The 16,475-nt window shown below is 45.4% G+C and overlaps 1 protein-coding gene across 1 annotated transcript; it reads right to left on the reverse strand.

Moving 5' to 3' along the window:
- Nucleotides 1-8,863: 8,863 nt before the first annotated feature.
- On the reverse strand, nucleotides 8,864-9,421 carry LOC104603375 (uncharacterized). The gene has a single exon (XM_010267396.3). It carries the CDS (start codon nucleotides 9,419-9,421, stop codon nucleotides 8,864-8,866), a length of 558 nt encoding a protein of 185 aa, XP_010265698.1.
- Between the last annotated feature and the right edge of the window lie 7,054 nt (nucleotides 9,422-16,475).

Genomic DNA, 16,475 nt, shown 5'->3' on the forward strand with positions numbered 1-16,475 from the left:
TTCTTGATCGTCAGATGGTCAAGCGGGGGAAGGGGGCTGCTGCAAAGGTCCTGGTCAAATGGCAGAATTGCCCTCCTGAAGCTGCCACTTGGGAGTTCTATTATGACCTCTGCAAGAAGTATCCTGGTTTTGACCTTTGAGGACAAAGGTTCTTAAGGGGGAGGATTTGATGTAGCATAGAAAGTGGCTGGCAGTTAGTTGAGCTGGCAGTTATGTTTGTTATATTGGTTGGGATGTTAGACAGTTATATTAGCTGGCAGTTATGTTTGTTATATTAGTTGGGATGTTAGACAGTTATGTTTGTTATATTAGTTGGCATGAGTTGAGCTGGCGGTTGGACGAGCTGTTATAAAGCTCTTGTACTGAGTTGAATAGAGACATAAATATACATCTACATTCTCTCATTCCCTTCTTTCTCTCTTGGCTTCTTTCTTTCATTATCTCTGTTCGTGTGGTTTTCTTGTGGTAACCATACCTGCAGGATAATCCAGCAGTTCTTGGAGTGCTTCACAACCTAAGCTGCATCATCTTGGTCCTAGAATTAATTGTTTGGAAGTTGCCAACAGCCAAGGGAGTAGAACTAAAACGGGACTGGAACTGGAAGCATTCACATATTGAAGGGTAGGGGAGAGGAAACTCCTCTCTATAGCGGCAGCTGCAACAATCCTCAAGTGATGTGATAAAATCTGATGTCGACTTCTTCCGGGAGAAGTGGGAAGAGGAAGAGTTCTTCTTACGCCCCCCCGCTACAAGCTATGGTGCAGCCAAGAGAGAGAGCGGTGATCCTGTGGGGTGAGGTTTAAGTCTTCCTTCAGGTGAGAGTTGGGCTTGTAATACAATGGGCCCCCAATGTCTTTTTTAACTAGGAAACATGGAATGTAGGGTGCATGCGACAGCCAGCAAGAAGGTCAAGTTTTATAGGCCACTAGGCCCACTCTCAAGCACTTTGAACTTTGAAGGGCCCAAAAGAGTTTCTGGGAGCAACGAGCAGAGATTGTGGTTTGTCTCTAAGGTTGAAGCCGCAAGAATACCATGTCACCCACTTCAATTACTTGAGACCTAAATTCCCTATCTAAGAAGGGAGGAACTATATTCGATGGTCTATGTCAGCATGTCTTTCTTTGGAGAGAAGCTATTTATCTTTTTTTTTGTATTTTTGCTTATTTTCTTTTGTTTCCCTTAAAAGTATAACATTAACCATTGCTTATCTTGATTAGATTAATAAAATTGCACACTATTAGAGAAAAACCTTTGACTTTTCCAAGGCCTCTTATTTTAATGCATGTTATTATTACATTTAAAAAAGACATTTAAGAGAGAGAAACCTTGGGGTTTTCAAAGGCCTCTTGTTTTAATGCATGCTATTATAATATTTAAGAGAGAGAGAGAGAGAGAGAACAGTAATAATATAAATCAAGGTTTTTAAAACTGAACCGGACAATGAATCGGTCAAAGGTCCGGTTTCCGAGTCAAACAGTCTGACCATTCAAACCGAACAAACAACCCATTCTACCAAAAAAACGGCCAAAACCGTTGGATGGTTCAAACGGTTTGACTGCCCGGGCTAGCGGTTTGTTAAACAAATCAATAGTTTTTGGTGAAATAACAGTTCTAGGGTAAAACGGAACTAGTCCGATCCAGTTTTGAAAACCATGATATAAATCAAATAATATAAATAGGTTGAGGTTAAACAATAAAAAATTATTAATGTAAAAATCCACTAAACTTTCACTAAAAATAAATATTAACAAAACTTAGTAAATATTAAAAATGGTTTCAATTCCACTTAAAAATCCAACTTAATAAATGCTAATAAAAATAAGAAGTTTAAATATAAAAATATTAGTTGATAGTTTTAAAATACCAACAATTAAATAAAATCTGAAAATTTCTGAAAACCCTAAAAATAATTAAACAATATTGAGAATTAACAATATTTTATATTAATAAGGGTATATACTAAAAATAATTAAAAAGTACAATTAATAGTATTTTATTATTAAAAAATACCAAAAATTATTAAAAAGTACCCAAACTAGAAATTGTTGAAAATTAGTTGTCTTTTTTATTAACTATGGTATTTATTTAGTTATTTAATTTATTTTTATTGAAAGAAAATGTAAATAAATTTAGTAGTGACTAATATGCAAAAATTAATGATGAAAATACTGAAAATTATTGAAAAATACTCATATGCAAAAATTGCTGAATAATAATAATAACAAACACCAAAAATTAATTAAGAATCTGAAAATTCTAAAAAGCCTAAAGTTTAATTAAAATACTAAAAATAATTAAAAAATTAAATTAGTTGTATTTTATTACAAAAAATACTGAATAATAATGTATTTTAATTATTAAAAGTAATATAATTAACAATAATTATTTTTACACTGTAATTAACATTAATTATAATTTAAGCTATAAATAGTATAAAATTACATTTAATTACCAAAAGTTATATTTAATTACTAGAAAATTACATTTAATTAGTTTTAGCCAAGAAATTAGCAATATTTTTGAAAACATGATAATTTTTAGAAATTATTGTATTTTAAATAAATACAACAATATAATAATTACAATAATTAATAATAAAAAGTAACAAGTCGTTTATAACTTAACCTAACCCGATTAGATCTATAAATTTGTAGGCTCAAGCATCTATTTTCTTTTGAATTAGGTCTATCTGAGATATGCACCATGCGTGTATATATTATCAAGGATAATCAGATTTGAAATCTAATTGGATATCAAACTTTTGGAGTCCAATGATGGCTTTAGAGGATAGCGCCCAAGCTAAACAACCCCTAATAAGCTCAGCTTGGAAGTTATATGCATATATGGTAAATATTATTATATAATATTCAAATAACAAATTTTATATTAATATATATAGAAAATGTGCAAGCCCTAGCTCGAGCCCGAGCCTTATACCCGATCTGTCTGCAAAATGTCTTATTTTCGGTACATTTTTATAAACTAATATTTATATTTTGTCCAAGCCTAAAAAATAACAAGTCAGCCGAGCTGGGCCGTTGGGCTACCTGGCCCATGAATATGTCTAATTTTATATATAAACAATTGTATACATAAAAAATCATATGACTATGGGGTAGGGACAGGGATAGGGTGTCCCGTAATGATCCCACCTCATTGTCATTATTATATAATTGTTAATTATTAGTGAAATTAATAAAAATGTTAGTTTTTGTAATTATTTTATTTATTTAAAGTTAATAAAAATTTTATATAAAAGTAATAATAATTATTAAAATTACTGTAAATTATTAATAAAACAAAATTTATTAAAAATTATTGTTCATATTAAATTAACAATAATTATTTTCTATAAATCAACATTAAATGAAAATACAATTATTAAAATTTTAGATATTAACAATAACTTTGAATACTTTTAGTTAATTAACAATAAATTTTGATTATTAATTTAATATTAATTAATAATAAATAAAATTATTAAATTTTTCAGATTTTCCCGTACATCGAGGGGTACCCGCTAGTTAATTCTTATGGGAAGGTTTGGGGAATTTGCTTCTCTTTAATCAAATTTCTGTCATTGTTGGGAAAAGAAAGTTCATAGAAAACCATTAGCTCTGCCTCGTTTGGATAAGTTTTGATTTTGAGCTTTGAACCGTGGAAAAATAGAAGTATTTTGCGCGCCTGGTAAGATGAGTTGATTTTAAAAGCAAAATATTGTAAAGCCAAAACAGTTTTAAGCCCCTAAGCACAAAGCCTGAAACAGAAAACAGTAAAACCGGGATGAGTGTATATTGGCATATCAAATGACATGCCAGACGCAACAAGCACGGATTGGCATTTCGTTGGAAGAACACCATTCCACCATCAGCTGTTATTCTCTATCGATCTATAGAATTCATAAGTCATTTAGTCGTCGTTCTGACAGATCCTGACGTTCACAGAAACTGAGAAAAGACATGTTAATATTGTACCCAATGGAGAAAATATATGATACAGCACAATTGGAGTTGGAATCTAAGAAAAACCATTTATGATTTATGCAAATTTCTGATTTGATAGAAAAATGCTTTAAGGTTAGAAGTTCAGATATGCTCCGAACAAACGCTCCCAGGCACATTTTCACGGTAGACAAGAATTGATGCCTAAGCCAAATAATACAGTTCAGACTACTATACAGCTAGCCCTCTAGACCTTACATTTATGAACACGAAAGGGTTTGGAGTTAAAATGAATCTTAAACAGCAGCTCAACCTGGATTAGTGAACGCCTGTGCCGCAGAAACAAAATGCAAAGAAGGGAAGGGTAAAGAAGAATACAGCTGATATGGTTCTGTTAAAAGGAAAACAAAGAAAAACGGAGCGAAGAGGAAAACTAAAATAAGCACAGGGAATAAAAAAGCACCAAATCGGGGAAGTCTTGTCAGAAGTACACCAATAAGCTAATCATCTTCAGAATCCACATGGGATGACGCCATTTCCATTTCATCTTTCTATTCTCAGCTAAAATGGGAGACAATGTTGAGTCGAGATGTTATCATTCTTGGTTTTATACCCCACCGGCGTTCGAGCTTTGACATTCCTCTGATAAACTCTAAATATTATTAATATATGAACCGAAACAGAACTTATGAGGGCGAATTTGGCCCTCCAGTCACATCGTGACATACACCATTTTGGAACAACTGGAAGATACATGGACATTACCTAAGTAATGATTTGGAGTTCTAAATTGCGATTCATCTTCACTTCGACCACAACTTAGGCCGGTTAGGAGCACCTCATCTAGGGCCAACCTTTAGCACTTCGTCACTGGCCGATGTGACCTCGATGCAAAGAGCGACCTTCCTCGAGGACTTGTCGACTTGACTGAGGTCCTGGAGGCGACCTACGAGTTGTGCTCGCCGACAAATTCGGTATGCATATCCCGACACTCCCAAGTCTCTCAGAAGTTGGCCCACATACCGAGTGTTGTAGAGGATGGTCAACGTGCGTGGCGGTTACCACCAGGGATCTCGGACTGGTTAGGCGACCTCTCGAAAATCTCAGATGCGGTGCGTGAAGTCCACGCGAAAGAATGTCTATATAAAGACACCAACCCCAATGACACGAAAGGGTAAGTGCGATTATTTGCTCACTAGCTCTCTCTACACTCAAACTTTTAGCTTGCAACCAAGATAACACAATACTGACTTAAGCATTGGAGCAACCTCATTGGGTTAGCCACCTCATGTTCTCTAAGCTTCACTGTTTTGCAAACCAAACCAGCTCACCAGGCAATCAAGTTCCAGGTCATCCTGCAGCTAGGAGCATCTAGATCGTGCTCCATCATTTGGCGTTGCCTGTGGGAAACACTACAAGAAGCTAAGTTCTCACCTTCTAAAAGCACCAACATCGAGAACAAAGAATCAATTACTAAGGGGGCAAGAACATGAGAACCCTCCTCCATGACAATTAAGAAGCTCGGTGCATTCGAGCAATCGGCAATAGAATGACCTCAATAACCAACAGTCTAGCGACAACCACCTCGGAGTAAGGCCACCCTTACAGGTCGAGCCATTCATGGTTCCCGTAGGAGTTGATGGCCAACCGATTAAGCACCTCTGCCAACCTCATTTCAGCCCGGATGAGCCTCATTATCCTTCTTCGCGAGGTCTCCCCTACAGGTTGAACCTTTTGTGGATCCCGCGGGAGTTAGTGGCCTATGAACTGTGCCGACGCCCTTGCTAGTCGAGCCTTTCAAGGCTCCTGTGCAAGTTGGCAACCTACAGCTAGTTGAGCTGCTCTCGCAGGTCGAGCTCCCTATGGCTTCTCGTAGGAGTTGACGACCAGCATCTCCAAGGGCTAATGTAGTGCAATCGCGGCATTGACATATCATCTAACGTCAAAAGTAATGACAAAACCTGCAAACAGAACATAAACGAATAACCAGCCTAGAAGAGCCTCAGCGATTTGACTCAGACTACCTCCAGCCCGAATTGCGAAGCCTCACTACAAGTCGAGCTTTTATGGCCCCCTTGAGAGTTGGAAGCAAGCTGAAAGTGGAACCACCCTCACAGGTCGAGCCCCTTATGGTTCCCATGAGAGTAGGCAACCCGCAAACAGCAGAGCTGCCCCCTCAGGGTGAGCCTCCCATGACTCCAATAGTAGCAAACAATCAATGGTTCCAGGAGTAGTATGCCATGATTTTGCAAGCTCCTTCCCGAGGAAGCCAATCTCAAGTGATGATGTAGAAGTAGCAACATCTAAGGGTACAACAGAATGACCACCTGCTTAAGCGAACTAGTCAGGCCACACGTCGGCTAAATAATATTAAGGAGAGCGGACCGCAAGTCACTCGCAGAGCCTAAGGGCTAAGGTATCGAGCTGATAGAAGACCTCGACACCACAATGAGACCTAGTCGCCTCTTTGGCATGGGCAAAATCAAGGATAAGGAGAGTGGACTGCGAGTCGCTCGTAGAGCCTAAGGGCTAAGGTGCCGAACTGATAAAAGACCTCCACACGACATGAGACCCAGTCGCCTCTTCGGTGTGGGCAAAATCAAAGATAAGGAGAGTGGACCGTGAGTTGCTCCTAGAGCCTAAGGGCTAACGTGCCAAGCTGATAAAAGACCTCGGCACCACATGAGACTCAGTCGCCTCTTCAGCATGGGCAAAAGCAAGGGTAAGGAGAGTGGACTGCGAGTCACTCCCAGAGTCTAAGGGCAAGGGTGCCGAGCTGATAAAAGACCTCGGCACCACATAACACCTAGTTACCTCTTTTGCATGGGTGAAATAAAAAAACAATTCACATTCAACACGACAAAGAAAGCAAAGGAAAGACTAGTTTGCTCTCAACACCATGACGGATGCAAACTTGGCCGATTTTTTCACTTAGATTTCAAGCACCACATCGAACTCACTGGCTACTCTTTTAAGAACTAGTTCAAGTGACACTGGGTCGAAGTCTACCTAGGTGGAGCGACCCAATAGAACAATTACATAGTTAACCCTTTCTTGAGGATGGCATGATGAATTTCGCTCTTGAGGTACTTAACCGGATTGCAGAACCCTTTGATGGTCACATCCCTAATAAGGTAAATGCCCTCGATATACCTGCTCTACCTCTCCTCGAACAAATGAATTCGCTCTCGTACCCAAAAAATCAAGATGACAAGTCCTGTGTACTGTTGCAAATACTCGAACTCTTCTGACCTGAGAAGCAAATTGGACTGACGCTTACGACTACGAGCTCTTCAGCATTCATTTCGGGCCAAAAGGAACGATTTACTCCCTTCGCCGAGCTGCCCTTAGCTCAGGAGTGGGGGGCAATTAATGATGGCAAATTTTACCCTCTAATCACATCGTGACACATGGCATCTTGGAACAACTGGATGACACATGGACACCACCTAAGTGATGATTTAGAGTTTCAAATCGCGGTTCATCTCCACTCCAACTTAGCGACTTCGACCGCAACTCAGGCTGACTTGGAGCACCTCATCTATGACCGACCTTTAGCACCTTGTCACTAGCTGACATGACCTTGATGCAAGGAGCAACCTCCCTCAAGGGCTTGCCGACCTGACTGAGGTCCAAGAGGTGACTTACGAGTTGTGTTCGCCAACAAATTTGGTATGCATATCCCGACACTCCCAAGTCTCTCGAAAGTTGACCCACATACCAAGTGTTCTAGAGGATGGTTAATATACGCTACGATTACCTCCAAGAATCTCAAACAAGTTAGACGACCTCCCAGAAATCTCATATACAAAATAGTCACGAAACAAAGCCTATATAAAAGCACCAAGGGTATGTGCCATTATTTACTCACTAACCCTTTCTACACTCAAACTTTTAACTTGCAACCAAGACCATACTAATTTAAGCATCTAAGCAATTCAAGTTTTTAACTTGCAACGAAGACAATACTAATAAGCATCGGAGCAACCTCACCAGCACGTTGGGTTGTCTGACCTTCACTGTTTGGCAGACCAAACCAACTCGTGCTCCATCAAGAAATAACAAATCAGAACCAAATCATTCATATTACAGCTGATTAGAGGACACGCATCATATCCCGCCATCAATTATCACAGTTTCTGGTTATCAGACCAAACAGAGTCCGCCACGGGCACTAAAGAGAATAGCTACCGGGCAAGCGTTCAGTCCGTCACCATAAGAGATTGTAGAACAAATTTAAAATTTCATTACATGGCAACCCCAAGAGATTCACGAAAATGTTTTTCAGTTCGATTCCATCTTTTTTGTGCAAGCAATCTGAAAGCGCGCATGAAAGCCTTCTAAGAATTGGAAAGGACATCTTTCCATCTCTCGATTGCAGACAACCAAAATTGCATCTTTTTGGATAAACAAGAGACAAATTACTAAACTTTTATTCAATTTCACTATCTTTGCAGCTACAACAGAACGGGGCAAAAAGAGACTTCTCAAATACAAAGAACCCCCCCACCCCCCAAACGCAACTCCGATACAATAAACCTGCACGAACCTAAACCACATGACACTAAAATCAAACAGCATCCCCATTTTCTTTTTTGATCGAACATCAGCGAATTACATCGGTAAATCTGGACTACATAAGCTATACATGGAACTCTAACCTACCTTCCTATTTAAGAAGCTGAAGCCAAAATGAAAAATCTACCTAATATTTGTGCAAGCGATCTTGATCGCCATGAAAGCAGAAGGTATACTGCAACTTTTCATTCGATAGCTTCGTTAAGCTCCAATCATTCGGAATTCCTGTTGAAAAAATAGAGGAAAACCGACATGGGAAGCTACCAACAGTAACGAAAGTTTCAGAGTGACAGATCCGGCATAAGGACACCAACTCCGACCAGAAACATCGTCCTAGACCTAACTCAGGACAGATCTAGCCGCAGCAGTTGACGGAGATCGATCGTCGCCACTTCATTTTTGTTAGGAACGCCCTTTTTGGTGAAGAAGGCAGGGAAAGGAAGAGAACTCGGGGGAGGAGATGCGAGAAACGCAGATCCCGCAAACACACCCTCGACGACCTTCGAATCAGTGAGACGGATCTGTTTCGGAACCATCTCGGGCTCTGGACCAAGCCGCTCTGTCGAACATAAAGCCGAATCGATATCAATCTTGATCTTCGCCTGCTTCTCATCATCACAGGTTGTCACAGATTTCAACTCCTCTCCGCGTTTCAGGATCGTAACTTGCCCCATGACGAGATTTTTGGTCGGAAGCTTCGTAACGCTCGATCGGCATCGATTACTTCCGCTCTCCTTCTCCTGGAACCCCGACGGAGTGCGCTTTCGCCTGCCGGAACGCATAGCGTTAGGGTTAGAGTTAGCGTTAGGGTTCCGCCGAGGTCTGATGGGAGGAGAGCCGAGCGTTTGAGGAGGAAAGCGGCTTCTGAGGCAATCTTGAGAGCGGAGAACCGCGGTCCCCATGGTTAACTTAACACAGATCGAGATGAAATGAAATGAACCGAGACAGAGAATATTTCGCGACTCGTGAGTGACAGGAGCTCAGGAAGAGCGTTTCTTTTATAGGCGCGTAAAGGTGGTCTAGGCGTCTAGTAGCAGAAAAAAACAGCCAATCCCACGTACTGCGTAGGAACCCTCATCATCCCTACCGTAAAACCGTCGGATTTGGATCCGAAAAGTTGAAAATGACGGTTTTACGCTAAAACCATAATACAAGTTTGAGATCATTACACGCCGGGTTCCAATCCAACGGTTGTGTTAACATCACAGAAAAGTAGAAAATAAAAGAAAGTAAGTATAATATAGAAAATTGAAAAAAGCGCCACCAAAACCGCTTTCGTGAATACCGCTCATATGACGTGGATCCGAAACTGCCGAACACACAATTATCCACGAAGCTATCCTATAGGGCCCTGCTTTTCGAGTAAATTACAGAACTGCTCCTTCAGGCTTCAACGGACGTGCCATTTCAAATGACTAAAATACCCTTCCTCGATAGGAGATAGTGGCGATAATGAACAGGGGTAGTTCGGGGAGTTGAGGAGATGATGAAGATTGAAGAGGTCTACGACTACAGAAGTTAGTAGGTGTGCGTGTTGTAGTTTTGATCGAAAAACAAGGGCAGTTTGGTGGAGGACCAAACGTGGAATCTCGTCAAGGGAAAGTAGCTGGCGTTTGACCGCTTGACACGCGTCCCGTGCTTTCTGGTATGACGTAGATGTCGCCATGTCGGTACGGCACGTGTCCCATCAGTCTAGTGAGTTGGGGCGGTTCAGGGAGGAGGAAGGCTTCGACCGGCAGTTAGGGATCGCTTTCGACGACGACGTGCAGTGCTCGTTTTTAGCATATACATGGTTGTGGTTTTCAGGCATTGGGCATGGACCGATGGACGTGATGGATTGGACTCCGTCCGTCCAGGGTGGGTAAGGTATCGTGAGTGGGCTGCCAGAACTGTGGGGCCCAGTGTTTCAGCGGATCAGCGTCGCATAGTGAATGGTTTGTGTGTGGATAGGTGTGTGGAGGGTGGGCCGTTTTATGGGCCAATCACCAGGACATGCGTCGACATTCGATGCCGATAGATAACCCAATGGATGAGTTGATGAGCCGGCTGGGCATCATTGCCATTTGCCAGAGCTAAGAGGCGGTTTGGACGAAGCTGAACTGTGGGTCATCCGTGGAATCCCACGTGTACCTCACGTACACCCCTGATTGATGTAGTAGCTGATGGGCCGGGTCTACCCGTCAGGCTAAATCTGATAGGACCATGGGTTGGGAACGATTTTTAGCTCCGGTGACCGGTGGGTCCATTTTGATGAGTTCACTTTTTGAGGGCCCTATGAGCTATGGCAAATAATTCTTTTCGTAGGCGAATGGAGCATTGTTAGTTGTTACTAGAGATAGAAACCGATAAAAAATGTGAAAGCTCACCGGGTTAAAATAGCGGTTTAGTGCGTGAAAACCATAATTGCAGCCTCAACCAGGTCATCGGCTCAACCACTCCGGTACGTGTTATTAGTGATACCAATACAATATTCAAAGGAAAAGTCTTTGGTGAGATCAAATAGAATGGTGGTTCTCAAAAATCAGATGCATTGATTAATTTCAACATTTGTAAGTAGGTGCGCAAATGGATCCGAAATCCCATCCTATTTTGTAACATTCGGATATCTCTATTACCAAAAAGAGGAAAAAAAGATTCGGATATCTCCATGTTTTTTTTATAAAAAAAAAATCTATGTATATATATGATGAAATAATTGAAAAATTACTTATTTTTTGTCATTCTTTTAAAGTTTAAACGGTTTGTTTTTTAATGATTTATTAATTTAAAAAAAATCAGATCAAATTAGATTTAGATATCTGACATCCTTAATGGATTTGTATTCATGGCCACACCGAAGTCTGTAGGGAACTTCTGTGAGCGGGAACTCAGGCCTAGAATGCTGAGGTGCCGACCTTGCGGGCGAGGTTCCTGACCCGCCTGCGAGCTGCGAGACGGGGGTGATTTTTCTCTCTCTTTGGCCAGGGGACGAGGACTGGCTGTTAGGGGGGTTCTAGGGCCGGGAGGTTTTTCCTTGGTGGGGGCGTCCATCCTGTGGGGAGGCCTTAACCGGCCTCGGAGCAGGGTGCCGAGGTGGAAGTGGTGGTTGGTTCAGCGGCAGTTGGGGGAACTGCTATTGATAGTGATACTAGGAGATGTTGTGCAGTACTTGGTGCTGCTGGAGTTGGTGTTGCTGGAACTGTTGCATTTGGGCTTGCATTGCCCGCATGCATTGCATCAGGTCGTCCAACCGGTTTTGGCTGGTTGCCAGGGGGACGGCAGTTGGTTCAGTAAAGGTTGTCTTGATAGGGGGAGGAAAGGGGATGCTCATGGCAGGAAGGTTTACGGGCGCCACTGCTTGTGGCGCATTCAAGCTGGGGATCCCATCCACCGAAAGGGGGATGGTGAACTGTCCGACGCACACCACGGGGACTTGAAGATGTTCCCCGGTGGTGTTCGTCTCCGTGCCACGTCCGGCGTTGCTGGAAGAAGCCATGAGTGTTGGGTTTTTTGAAGAAAAGAGGTTATGAGAGTTTAGAGGGAGGCTTTTTGAAGCGTTTTCCACAGACGGCGCCAATTGATGGTGCGCAATCTGGCCGGTCTTAGCTGTCAATGACCTTGCCTCTGAACGGAATTGCAGGGAACCTGAAACGGAGAAGATGAGGAAGCTCTGGGGGGAACCCGGTGTGGAGGCTCCGAAGCTCAAGTTAGAATCCTTCAAATGCAAGATAAAACCAGACAGCGCAAAGTTTGCATACCTTATTCTTGGGGGTAGGGAGCCTTTTATAACCACCTCGTGCACTCACTCCTAAGCTTCTGTCAGGTCGGGTATGATTACCTCTGGTCTCCTGCCAGTTCGGGTGTCATCCCCTCTACTGGTCAGAATTGCCACTACTCCCTTTTGTCGGAGTTGTCTCTGCGACTGGCGATGACGGTGGCAGGTGGCAGTGGTAGGTGACCGTTGAAGTGCGGCTGTCAAGCGTCAGATCCCAAGTCAGTCAGATGCGCCGCCCTTGGATACGGACCTCCTCGATGTCAGGTATGGTACGTTTGTTCAGTTCGGTGTCTTGGAGGCGAAGTGCTGGAGTGGCGAACGAGGTGAAGTCTTGAGTTCGGATAAGGGAGTGTCCTGAACTGCCATGAGGCGGGCCAGTTCGGGTCACTGCCTTGTGTGGCTCGGGGCCTAAGGGAGAGTTCGGGCTCCTCATAGGGAGGTCGGGCTCCTCGTAGGGAGGTCGGGCTCCTCGTAGGGGGACGGCAGTTGGGGTCGAAGGACCCATCATACTTGTCCAAAGGTGGGAGCTTGAAATCTCTAGGCAAGGGGACCGCCAGGAGTTCTGATTTGAGGGGGGAAGGAACTGAGAGAATCGGGGCGGCTCCTACCTCGTCCGAGCTCGTCTCTTCCTTGCCTCTGAGCTCTGATAGGACACGGGTGGCAGTTCGGCGACTTCGCCGGCGCCTTCGTTGAGTGGGCCTAGTACTAGCGCTGCTGGCCTCTGTGTTGCCGGGCTCGATGGGCCCGGAATGCTGGTGGTCTGCTGCCAGGATGCCGAATCGGTTTTCCGTGAGCGGGAACTCGGGCTTGGAGCGCCGAGGTGCCGACCTTGCGGGCGAAGTTCCTGACCCGCCTGCGAGCTACGAGGCGGGGATGATTTTTCTCTCTCTTCAGCTTGGGGACAAGGCCTGGCTGTTAAGGGGTTCTGGGGCCGGGAGGCCTTTCCCTGGTGGGGGCGTTCATCCTGTGGGGAGGTCTTAACCGGCCTCGGAGCAGGGTGTCGAGGTGGAAGTGGTGGTTGGTTCAACGGCAGTTGGGGGAACTGCTGTTGATAGTGATACTGGGAGATGTTGTGCAGTACTTGGTGCTGATGAAGCTAGTGTTGCTGGAACTGTTGCATTTGGGCTTGCATTGGTCGCATGCACTGCATCAGGTCGTCCAACCGGTTTTGGCTGGCTGCCAGGGGGACAGTAGTTGGTTCAGTAAAGGTTGTCACAATAGGGGGAGGAAAGGGGATGCTCATGGCAGGAAGGTTTACGGGCGCCACTGCTTGTGGCGCATTCAAGCTGGGGATCCCATCCACCGAAAGGGGGATGGTGAACTGTCCAACGCACACCACGGGGACATGAAGTTGTTCCCCGGTGGTGTTTGTTTCCATGCCACATCCGGCGTTGCTGGAAGAAGCCAAGAGTGTTGGGTTTTTTGAAGAAAAGAGGTTATGAGAGTTTGGAGGGAGGCTTTTTGAAGCGGTTCCCACAGACGGTGCCAATTGATGATGCGCAATCCGGCCGGTCTTAGCTGTCAATGACCTTGCCTCTGAACTGAGGAGCAGGGAACCTGAAACGGAGAAGATGAGGAAGCTCCGGGGGGAACCCGATGTAAAGGCTCCGAAGATCAAGTTAGAATCTTTCAAAGGCAAGATAAAACCAGATAGCGCAAAGTTGGCATACCTCTTCTTTGGGGGGTGGAGAGCCTTTTATAACCACCTCGCGCACTCACTCCTAGACTTCTGTCAAGTCGGGTATGATTACTTCCGTGTTTCTGCCAGTTCGGGTGTCATCACCTCTGTTGGGGCAAAACCGTCACTGTTCTTTTTGTCGGAGCCGTCTCTGTAACTGGAGATGGCGGTGGCAGGTGACGGTGGCAGGTGGCCGTTGAATTGCGGTCGTCAAGCGTCAGATCCCAAGTCAGTCAGGTGCGCCGCCCCTGGATACGGACTCCTTCGGTGTCAGGTACGGTGTGGTTTGTCCAGTTCGATTCTCTAGAGGCGAAGTGCTTGGAGAGGTGTGCGAGGCGAAGTCTTGAGTTCGGATAGGGGAGTGTCCCGAACTGCCATGAGACGGGCCAGTTCGGGTCACTGCTTTGTGTGGCTCGGGGCCAAAGGGAGAGTTCGGGCTCCTCATAGGGAGTTCGAGCTCTTAGTAGGGAGGTCGGGATCCTCTTAGGGAGTTCGGGCTCTTTGTAGGGAGTTCGGGCTCCTCTTAGGGAGTTCGGGCTCCTCGTAGGGAGTTCGGGCTCCTCGAAGGGAGTTCGGTCTCCTCGAGGGGAGTTTGGACTACTGGTTTCTTCCCTTTGGTGTTTGCACCCTGGGTACGCTGCTTCAAGTGCCGAGCTACTTGTTTTTTGCCACGTCGCGTGATTGCGAGGCAGGGCCAAATCTTCCTTCATCAATAATTATATACTTGATGTAACCGTTTTTTGGTCACGTACCATTTTTTGTGATGTATAAATTTTTTTGGCTAAGTACCTCGTGTTTGACCTGGTGGTGACGTGCCTTGGTGATGAGCTACTTGGTGGCGAACTTCCTGGGGGAGAACTGCCTGGTGGCGAACTGGTGGCGAACTGCCCGGTGGCAAACTGTCTGGTAGTGCTCCCTGGTGGCGAACTGCCTGATGGCGAACTCGTCACTTGACTTGCTCCTAGGCGGTCTGCAACTCAGAGGATGGTGGAGCTCCCTGGTGCAGCGCAACCCGACTACCCTCCGCGTGAGGTGATTCTCTCTCCTTTGTAGACGGCGGGAGCTGGGGGACCTACGGGAACTGAATCAGAGGACCCGGGGGTATTTTCCCGGCGGGGACTCTCAAATGCCTAAGTTAGCATTCTGATTCAGAGGGCTTGGAGGGAAATGAGAGAGCTAGAGAGCGGGGGTTACCATACTTTTTTTTCCCCCTCTGGCTTTGGGGGTCGGAGTCCTTATATAGTGGTTCCCATACTTCAAATGGTAAGACGTCATATCCCGTCAGAACCGGGGTACGGTGATGAACTCCTCAAGGTTGTCAGGCTGGCGCTTGTGCCAGGCGGCCAGGTCGGCGCCTGTCCGTCGGCGGGTCGGTGTCCGGGCCAGGTTGCTAGGCCAGCGCCTGTCTGTCGGCGGGTCGGTATCCGGGCCAAGTTGCCAGGTCGGCGCCTGTGTCAGTCGGCGGGTCGGTGTCTGGGCCAGGTTGCCAGGCCGGCGCCTGTTTCCGGGTCAGGTTGTTCGGTCGGCGCCTGTGTCTGGGTCAGGTTGTCAGGTCGGCCCTGTGTCCGGGTCAGGTTGTCATGTCGGCGCCTGTGTCCAGGCCAGATTGCCAGGTCGGCGCCTATGGTAGGCAGATCCGGCCAGGTCGCGCGTAGGCCGCGCACAGGCCGCGCGTAGGTCGCCCGCAGGTCACGCGCAAGGCCGCGCGCATGCCGCGCCAGGTCGCACTAGGCCAGCCAGACCGGTGCCCTGGGGGGAGACCAACTTGGTAAGTTGTTGCCTGGGTGCTTGCTTAGTTGTCACGAGGTGCCACGTGTCGCAATTTCACTAGAGGGCCAAATCTGCCCTCATCAATTGCCCCCCACTCCCGAGCTGAGAGTAACTCAACGAAGGGAGTAGATTTCTTTTGGCCCGTAAGTCGACGAGCTAGTAAGTTTTGATCCAATTCCTTAGGCTTTGGGAGCTACCTGTATGTGAAGAGCTGCCAGTAAGACGAGGGGGTCTCCGCCAGTTCAGTAGTGTAGCCCTTAGGCTCTGGGGCAACTTATAGTTCACTTTTGCTGATTTTGTTCCTGCTGAGAAAGCGGTTGGATATTTAGCAATAGTGTGGCCCGCAGGCTTTGGGAGTGACTCATAGTCTACTCTTTTTTGACTTTTGCTCGTGCCGGAGAGGCGACCGGGCCTTAAGCAGTAATGTGGCCCATAGGCTTTGGGAGTGACTCGTAGTCTACTCTTTTTTGATTTTTGCCCGTGCTGGGGAGGCGACCAGGTCTTAAGTAGTAATGTGGCCCGTAGGCTTTTGGGAGTGACTCGTAGTCTACTCTTTTTTGATTTTTGCCCGTGCCGGAGAGGCGACCAGGTCTTAAGCAGTAATGTGGCCCGTAGGCTTTTGGGAGTGACTCGTGGTCTACTCTTTTTTGACTTTGCCCATGCTGGAGAGGCGACCGGGTCTTAAGCAGTAATGTGGCCCGTAGGCTTTTGGGAGTGACTCGTAGTCTACTCTTTTTTGATTTTTGCCCGTGCC

This window comes from Nelumbo nucifera, chromosome 2 (genome assembly GCF_055504915.1).
Source record: "Nelumbo nucifera cultivar China Antique chromosome 2, China Antique-T2T, whole genome shotgun sequence".
NCBI classification, from domain to species: Eukaryota; Viridiplantae; Streptophyta; class Magnoliopsida; order Proteales; family Nelumbonaceae; genus Nelumbo; species Nelumbo nucifera.

What these genes read in the sequence shown, in the direction of transcription:
- LOC104603375 (XM_010267396.3), bottom strand. Translation starts at nt 9,421, where the DNA reads ATGGGGACCGCGGTTCTCCGCTCTCAAGATTGCCTCAGAAGCCGCTTT.